Source organism: Lycium barbarum, chromosome 7 (assembly GCF_019175385.1).
Source record: "Lycium barbarum isolate Lr01 chromosome 7, ASM1917538v2, whole genome shotgun sequence".
Classification (NCBI taxonomy): Eukaryota; Viridiplantae; Streptophyta; class Magnoliopsida; order Solanales; family Solanaceae; genus Lycium; species Lycium barbarum.
The window spans coordinates 123,418,727-123,428,313 of record NC_083343.1 but is presented as its reverse complement, the minus strand read 5'-3'; the positions used below and the strand labels follow the sequence as shown (position 1 = coordinate 123,428,313).

Here is a 9,587-nt window from a genome sequence, read left to right as displayed (position 1 = left end):
CAAATAGAAAGAGATTCATACCTTTCTCCCTTTAATATTTCTTAATCTCCACTTTTCCATGCTAAATTTAGGCCACCACACGCCTGCCTTATGATTCTGCAGCGAAAACTATACGCTATCCGGACTGGAATTGGGAAATTATACCTGGTTTGGGCAAAAATTTGGCTTGGGGAGTTGGGGAGAACTCTCCAGATTTTTGGAGAGTTTTGGGGTGTGTTTTTAGTGGGTTCAACTGAACATGAGAGGGGTTTCCCCCTTTTTATGATGTTTAGAAGCTGCCAGAAACTACTGGAAAAATGCTCAGCGCGATCGCGTAGGGTTAAATAAACTCCTTCTGAGCGTTCGCGCCCCCAGGGATAAATTTTCTGACTGGATGTTCGTTTAGTAAAACGGTCATAACTCTTGATCCCGATATCTTATGAGGGCCCACGACCTATGGTTAGAAAGCTCTTTCAATTATATACAACTTTTATTTCTGGTGGTTTTTCCCAAATTCCAAACTTATAATGCCGTTTTTTCCCTTTCAAGTCAGATCATCCGAAAACGTTTCCTTAAATCGTCCTTTTGGAGGGCTTATGCCCATTTTTGGCTTATGGGTCCTTCTTAGGACTTGCTCAACTTTCCATATACTACTCGTATGTATCTTCATATGTCCTTTATAAAACTTTGACATGTGGGCCCCACTTAGCTTGCAGCAACGAGGGCTTTTCGTCAATTAACATATGAACTAATTTACACCATATGGTCTCCAAATGTCATATATATGCTATTATTACCTTCTTATAACACAACCTTCATTCTGAAATTGATTTTCAGATTTTTGTTCAGCGCGTTCGCGCCACGTTGGGGCGCGTTCGCGCTGTATTGGCCCTTTGGCCCATTCTAAGCCGTCTACAGTTTTTAGTAACGCAAAATTTTTCCGGGGTGTAACAATATGACACAGTTTCAGCTCACTGAGGACATGACCTTAGATAGGAGGTTGTGGAGGACTCAGATTAGGATAGAAGGCTAGGTGGCCAATCCTTTCACCTTAGTAGTTGTAGTTTTGCTCATTTGTTTATTGCCATTTGATTTGTGCATTTGATTGCTGCTTATATTTGTTGGGTCGTTGTACTTTGGTAGCCTTAGTTATCTATAGCAGTTAATGCTCATTTCTTTCCGGACTGTTCTAACATGACTTTCTCGCTTTTGTTATTCCTTGATTTCATATTGGTTTTCGATATGCTTGATCCTATCTAACCTTTTGTCTTGTTTTTCCTCTCTTGTTCTCCTCTCTTGAGCCGAGGGTCTTTCGGAAACAGCCGCCCTACCTTTCAAGGTGAGAGTTAGATCTGCGTACACTCTACCCTCCCCAGATCCCACATGGTGGGACTATACTGGGCTTGTTGTTGTTATTACTTCTCATAGATAAATGATTTGATCTCAGAGAGTACATCCCGATTATGTAAAAGAACCATGTGTTTGATCCATCACAGTAAAATCAAGTGATTACCTTTATCTATGACTACAACAACTTAATTGTATTAAATTTAGTGCAATTTCATAAACAACACAAGGGGTTGTCTATAATTTATAAAATATAGAAGGGCATCCCTGTAATATTTATGTCTGTTTTTTTTTTCTTCCTGTTTTTAATTGCCAACCGTATATGAAGAGTAAAACATTCCAAAAATAGATTAAAAAGTCAAAACTGCTTTGGTGATTATTAGGGTTTGTTAGTGAGGGAGATTAACTGAGCCTTAAGCTCAGCTCAATATAGAAAGAGAGAGAGAGAGGAGAGATAAATAAGCCTCCAACCTAACAAAAAAACAAACCCAAGATTCATATAACAGCAAATCAAGAAAATTCTTGGAGCATTTAAATGACATATTATATTATGTGGAGCTATTAGTTTCTTGCAATTATTATACATAAAGGTGCAATCTTTGAACCCTTCTTGTTTATTTTAAAGGACATATTATTTGGAGCTCTTAGTTTTTTTTTTTTTGTGATTTCATTTGGATATTGTATTGTGGGTGTTTGTTTCTTGCAATTATTATTCATAAAGGTGCAATCTTTGAACCCTTTCTTGTTTGATTTTGTAATGTTACAACTCTGATCTTGTTTATTTTCTTTCTTTATGTTGTGGTTAAAAACTTGAGTTTGTGTGATTCTTGTTTTTATGGTATATGTAAAGGTGGAAACTTTGGATCCCTTAATGTATGTCAGAAATTCTTGGGGCATTTAAATGACAGATTATGTGGAGCTCTTAGGCAGAGGCTGATTTAAATTTTATGGGTTCAATCTATAGATTTTTAGCATTGAATTTGAACCCATTATATTTTTGAAGTTAGGGGTTCATATCTACTATTTATTGCAATTTTAATAATTTTTTACACATAAATTTAGACTCTGCGTCCAAAGTTTGGGGTTCAGTTGAACCCCAACCTTAGAGGCTACATACGCCTCTGCTCTTAGGTTTTGTGATTTCATTTGGATATTGTATTGTGGTGTTTATTATCATTCATAGAACCCTTCTTGTTTGTTTTAAAGGACACTATTGTTTGGAGGTCTTGGTTATTTGTGATTTCATTTGGATTTTGTGTTTTGGGTGTTTTTTTCCTGCAATCATCGTACATAAAGGTGCAATCTTTGAACCCTTCTTGTTTGATTTTAAGGATAATATTATTTGGAGCTCTTAGTTTTTGTGATTTCAGTTGGATTTTGTATTCTTTGTGTTTATTTCCTTCAATCATCATACATAAAGGTGCAATCTTTGAACCCTTCTTGTTTGATTTTAAGGATAATATTATTTGGAGCTCTTAGTTTTTGTGATTTCAGTTTGGATTTTGTATTCTTTGTGTTTATTTCCTGCAATTATCATTCATAAAGGTGCAATCTTTGAACCCTTCTTGTTTGATTTTGTAATGGGTTGCTGCTTAAAACTGTTATCTTATTTATTTTTCCTTCATTTTTTGGATGAAAACTCTTGAATTTGTGTGATTACTGTGTTTGCTGCTCTCTGGGAGTTTGCCTCCTGCATTTTTCGTATATAAAGATGCAAACTTTGGATCCCTTCTTGTTTGCATTTGCTTTGATTTTGAGCGTCCATATTCTATGGTGTGATATCTTTCTTCTTTTTATCTATCTTTTTCAATATTCTAGAATGTAAGGATTAATATAACAATATATATTTCGATTTATATCAATTCTAATACCAAAATAAAACGATAGGACGGAACTGCCACGAAACGACTTACTAGTAGATTAATAGAGTACTTTGGATGGCATACACATCACATATTCTGGATCATATCTGGGGCCAAGATGTGTCCTTATATTATTGAATATTGGAATGAAAAATGCCGAATTTGAGCAGAAAGAATATATAGAGGACTTATGTAGGCGATCCAACTAGATTGAGTTTGGAGTAGAGTTTTTTAGCCTATTGGTGGATTGAAAGTATACTACTTGTGTTGATCAAGGATGTGGATATTTGGGTTTGACCACGCTTAATAAAGGATGAGTGTTGAATTTCTTATTTCTTAACAGCGGGAATCTCAATGAGCTGTAGGTAGATTTCACATTTTAGAGTTTTTCGCCTTTGACAACACTGTTTCTTAATGGAAGGAATGGTGATGACCTGTAAGTGGATGAGGCACTTGATATTTAACCTATTATTTCAGTTATGTTTTCCTTCTCTTTACGTGGTTCTTTACCAACTTTATCTGTAGTTTTGCAAGCTCAGATAGTTGTGGTAGGTTGACTGTCAGAATCAAAATAGCCTAACTACGTTATATCACTTGAAATCAAATTGGACCTGAATAGAGCTAACTGGATTTAGTGCATTCATCTAACCAGTTCTAACTAATTTGGGATTTAAGCTTGTTCGTTGATAAGTGGTTCTTTACTCTTTTGCTAAGAGTGGGCTATGGCTTTAGATGATTAAGCAATAGTTTCTTTGTGCTCATTTTGTTTAAGTTAGTTGGTTCTGTATTTGTGCGGCTCTTCTTGATTACTTTTAACTTGATACGAGATCAAGTGCGACTCTTTTAATATAAAATACATATGCATTAATGTTTTAATACTACCTCTTGAGTACAGCTGTTTTTAACCAAGTTTAATATTCATGGTTTCTTTCTCATAAGATTCTCTTTCATGTTCAGTAGGTGTCTGGATTCTCAAAGTTATATTGGAGAAGGGAGATAATAAATGAGTTGATGCTTGTTATTAGAGGTACTGAGCGTAATGATAGTTTTTGTGTATAGTGGTGGTGGTTGTGTTTTATCCTATACGGAGGTGCAAGCAAATCAGCTGTGGTTGATAAGCCGACATGCTGAGTAATTATCTTTTTAGATTAAGTCGTGCAGCTAGGCAGGGACTCCAGAAATCCATTTCTGGGCAACAAGAAAGTGGGCTCCGGGACTCGGTGGAGATTTTGGTTGCCCAAGGGAGATTGTTATTTGGCAATTCGATCCTGAATGTGCTTGTGCGGCCTGGAACCTTAGCTGCTGCACAGGCCAATTTGCATATAGTAAACCAGAAAAAGAATCTTTCTGTAGTTGGAGCGATTTCTCGTGCAGTTTCTATTCCTTCTGTGTCAGGGCCCGCATTTCACGTCTGTGGCTATCACATTGATCGCCTTATATCTGACCCTGCTAAAAGTTTGTCTGACAAAGCACCTATGGAAATCTGTGGTTCAAGAACTTCTCCTCCTGGCTGTGCCTCAGGCAAAATGACTTCAGGGCATCTAAACTCTGTTCTGTCTGTGAATAATCCTATTACTTCATATAGCAATAGAAGCTTTGATAATTGTAGAAAAGCCAGCATGAGTTTGAGAAATAAAAATCAGCCCAACAACTTTTTACTTTACGGATATTTCGCATACAATGTAGCAAAGAGAAGGGAAAATTCTGATCTATACGAAGGCCTTGGTTTGACGGGGTTCCATACTTCATCAACTACTTGTTCCTCTACTGGCACTGCTCATGATGTGTCATTCGGTAACTCTACGTGTGGGGTGCAGCTCTCAAGTTCAGCAGATTCATCTGACCAGTATGTTTCCTTTCATAACTTTTCTACTCTTATTCAACTAAGTATAGCTGAAATACAGTGAATTCACCATCATTAGAGACAATACAAAAAGAGAATTGTGCAAACTACAGTTGTCTACTGAAAGTCAAGGAAGTATTAATGACTTGAACACTACCCTCGTCCCTCAGTAGATAGAAACTTCAACATTTTGCGGTTAAATAACTTTAAGGAAATTGGTGCAAGTTGTAATCCTAATTATTCTCAATAAAATTTATGGAAGTATTAGAATGGGACACGTTGTCTTGTTAGGATGCATGGGACTAGTTCAACCAAATTTATTTGCCTGTGCCTCAAAACCATGTATGCCTATATCAAAGTCTGGAAACTAAAAAAGAAAACAAAAAATGACTTAAGAGAAGTATTAGCATATTAGATTCTCCTCAACTATCTTGGGTTGAGGCATCGTTGTTAGTGCTATCTGTTATTAGAAAATATTAGATGCTTAATTTAGTTCATCTACCACCACAAGCAAGCTACTAGCTGATTTTAAAGTTGGCACTCGAGTTAAAAAGAGTACTGTGTAAAAGTTAAAATCCTCCTGCAAGTTTCTCAATGCTAGGCTGCTAGTTACTGTGGCGAAAAAAACGGAAGTTGAAATGCCATCTCTGTGGAAGAATAGTTGGATTTATTTCAGATCTCACTAAATGAGGACATGTGACTTAATTTGGACAGAGGAAAGTGTGACTTAATACCTTTTGCTATAGAGTGCCGGTATTTTTGCATGGTCATCAGGTAGATCTGGAACATTTTTCATATTCTCTCCTTGGTGGTCTTTAGGTTACTACTTATCAAAGGACCATATTACAGTACAAAAAATTGTATTTACTTTTACATTTAAGTGGAAAGTCATTCCTGTTGTTGCTTTGGTCCAATTGCAGGAATATCCACATTGACAGAACCCTGAAGCTAAATTCCGGATCATGTTACCTGCCTCATCCTGATAAAGAAGAAACAGGTGGAGAGGATGCTCATTTTATTTGTAGTGACGAACAAGCAATTGGTGTAGCTGATGGTGTTGGTGGTTGGGCTGATCTTGGTGTTGACGCTGGGCTGTATGCACGAGAGCTAATGTCTCACTCGGTCACTGCAATTCAAGATGAACCAAAAGGTTCGGTGGACCCAGCCAGAGTCCTCGATAAAGCTCATACGTGCACAAGAGCCAAAGGTTCCTCAACTGCCTGTATAATTGCCCTTACAGATCAGGTACGTGTGCAAATTCTCAGCCGTTGTTGTAGTAAGTATTGATTTGAGCGTAGCCGTTGTCTAGTATCCTCAGCATCTGAGGATTCTTTTAATTTGGCGTTTCCCTTAAAAACCAGACTTCTTGACATTAATAGCATGTTTGGCCAAGCTTCTAAAATCAGCTTACTTTGAAAAGTGCTTTTGAAAAAAGTACTTTTGGTGAGAAGCAGTATGTGTTTGGCTAATCAATTTGAAAAGCACTTTTGAGCAGCAATTAGTGTTTGGCCAAACTTTAAGAAGTGCTTCTGAGTGTATTTTCTCAGAAGTACTTTTCAGAAAGTACTTTAGAGGAGAAGCTACTTTTTTCAGCTTCTCAAAAACAGCTTCTGTTTCTACTCAAAAGCACCTTTCTTCTCCTAAAAGCTTAGCCAAAAACGTAAAAAAAACACTTTTAGCTTTGGAGAAGCTTGGCCAAACAGGCTATTAGTAACGTATACAACTAGATATGGATAAGTTTTTTTCCAGGCTTGTGATTAAAACAGGGAAACGAATAATATGGTAACTTTACCTTGTCTAAAAAAGGAAGAAGAATAATATGGTAACTTTAGAAGTCAATTATTAGAGCTTATAAAAGGGAAAAAAAAAGAATTTAGAACTTAATATCATCAAGTATGTTAGACTTATCATTCTTCCTCTCTTCCCAGGGTCTGCATGCCATTAATTTAGGAGACAGTGGGTTTATAGTTGTTAGAGATGGATGTACTGTTTTCAGATCCCCTGTGCAGCAGCATGATTTCAATATAACATTTCAACTAGAGTGTGGTAGTGCTGGTGACTTACCAAGCTCTGGAGAGGTTAGTAATGCCCCATTTTCTTAATTACTATGTAAAACTTGGTTTAGAGCTGTTTTTAAAGTCTGGAAATATTTTCATACTCAAATAAAAGATATTTGCCTTTATTGAGTCTTTCGTTATGACTTTTCTGTTTTAAAATTTTCCCTTACAGTTCCTTTTTTTTTTTCTGTTAAAAAAATGCATTTCTTCATGGTTTAATCCTCATAGATGTGAATCTTGAGAAGTGTACCATGTTTTTGAAATATTCGTTCTATTTCTAGTCTTGGTTAAAATTCCTCCTCATGGCTCTTGTCCTCTCTTTTTGTTCCTAGTTTGACAAATTTCACTTCTTTTCAGTTATTGATCAGAACTTCTTGGTGATGTCAGCGACATCCTGTCTTGTGATCATTATGTTTCTTTTTTATTACTCTCTTTCCTTTTTAGTCGGTCCAAAAAGAATGATACCTTTCTATATTTAGTAACAATGTAACTTCCCTCATTTTACCCTTAACGAAAAGATTTATAGCTACACAAATATGTATGACTTCCAAGTTTCAGAAGTCTTTCTCTTATTCCTAAACTCCGTGTCTAGTCAAACACCTTCACATAAAATGGGACGGACGGAAGCCCCCCCTTCCCCGGCCCGCGCAAAAAAAAAAAGAGAGAAAATCCATCCATCATGCTTTTATCTGTTGAATAGAAATAGCGGTATCACCTGAATATTTTCTTAACTTCAATTGTCCTTCAACTGGTTTACTGTTGATTTCTCCAATTCATTTATTTTGTAGCACAATTCTCTCTAAATCTGGTTGACTTGCCGTGCTGCAGGTGTTCAAAATACCGGTGGCACCAGGAGATGTTATAATAGCTGGCACTGATGGGTTGTTCGACAATTTGTACAACAATGATATTAATGCAATAGTCGTTCATGCAACGAGAGCTGGCTTAGGGCCACAAGTGACAGCTCAGAAGATAGCTGCATTGGCTCGGCAAAGAGCAGAGGATAAGAACAGGCAGACCCCTTTCTCTGCTGCAGCTCAAGAAGCTGGGTTCCGTTACTATGGCGGGAAGCTGGACGATATAACTGTGGTTGTATCCTACATAAGCAGTGACAGAAATGTATGAGCACTCTGTATTTCCGCCACCTCCCCTTCTTTTATTCTCCACCGCTTTTAGGTCTTAAGTTCTTTATTTGCCAACATTTGTTCATTTTTGATTGCATGGACATGACAGGCATCACTTAAGTTAGTTTTTTCTCAAATTTTTTATGGGTTTCAATACTTAAAGAATTATTTTATTTCCTAGTTTTTACTGAGGCCTCACTTGTCAAAGCATTGTTGTGAAGCACCTTTCAACTTAAATATTTCAGTATTTTATATATAGTTAAGCAGTTAATATTGCTTTTCTCGTAGTTACTTCTGATTCTACGTCTTGTATTCTGGTTCGAATTGATTGGTTACATTATATTCTTATACTTCATCAAAAGATTCCTTTCTTATGTTGCTAGAGTCCATTTCCTTAACAGTAATGTGTTGTATTTCAAATTAAGTAGAAGCTAAAGCTTACTCTCGTGTATAATCTTATAGAAAATGGAAACTGATGCCTCTTTTTTTCCCCGTGATGCGCAGGAAAGATCTAACAGCTTACAGATGTAGTTGAGCGCTTTGTTTCTTGCTTGGCTTTGGAGGTTACACGTTTTAAGCTCCATTTGAAGGGGATGTTAAACCTTGCATATATCGTGTGATTGTGTCGAAGATCACTTCTGAGTTAACCCCTCTTTCCCACTTCATAGCTCACGCAAAAAAAGAAAAAAAGAAGAAGAAAAAGTATATCGGTAACCGCACCTCCCCCTCTCGCTCTCTCTCCCCACCCCCTCATCCCGTAGGGAAAGATCATATGAGTGCTGATTATGTATATGGAATAGTTAGACAGAAAGGTGCTTCTATATATGGTGCTTGATTTAGGAATTATCTTTCTGGAGATATGTTGGTTTCCATTAGAATTGCTAGTTAGGACACAGTAACTTGCAGCATTAAGCTTTCTTCAATTCTTGGAAACTGAATTCTTTGTCATCTTTTTCCAGTGTAATTGTTCTTGGACATGGTTTTCCCACTGGCTGTAAATAAATGAGCATTTTCTTTATTCATGTGTTTTATCTTTTTTTTTTCCTCCCTTCTTTTCTTTGTGATTTGTTGTGGTTGGGCTAGACTGAAACTTATAATTTTTAAAATTGCTGTGCTACTTCAGTTTTCTACTCCCTCCACCTCAACTTATATGTCACTTTTTTTTTTTGTTGTGCATGTCCCCCTAAAAATATTAGTTAGGGGGTCTTTGACAACTTTTATCCTTATTTATGTGTAAGTTATAATATCTCGCATTAAATTTTTGCTCTATTTATGTGTCTATCTTTGTTGATGACAAAATTCTATTAAGGGTAAAATGAAAAAAAAAATTAATTGTGTCTTGAACTTCTAAAATGACTAGTAATTTGAGGCAGTT

At 36.5% G+C, this 9,587-nt stretch overlaps 1 protein-coding gene across 2 annotated transcripts; it reads left to right on the top strand.

The window, feature by feature from the left end:
- Positions 1–1,685: 1,685 nt before the first annotated feature.
- LOC132604125 (probable protein phosphatase 2C 55) lies at positions 1,686–9,230 on the top strand. 2 transcript variants are annotated; one of them, XM_060317476.1, is made up of 6 exons: positions 1,686–1,916; positions 4,149–5,034; positions 5,952–6,276; positions 6,960–7,109; positions 7,917–8,207; positions 8,717–9,230. In XM_060317476.1, the coding sequence occupies exons 2-6, from the start codon at positions 4,313–4,315 to the stop codon at positions 8,741–8,743; spliced, it is 1,515 nt and encodes a 504-aa protein (XP_060173459.1). In that variant the 5' UTR covers positions 1,686–1,916; positions 4,149–4,312; the 3' UTR covers positions 8,744–9,230. The 2 variants fall into 2 exon arrangements, with proteins under 2 accessions (XP_060173459.1, XP_060173458.1); XM_060317475.1 differs by having other exon boundaries at positions 4,146–5,034.
- Positions 9,231–9,587: the final 357 nt, after the last annotated feature.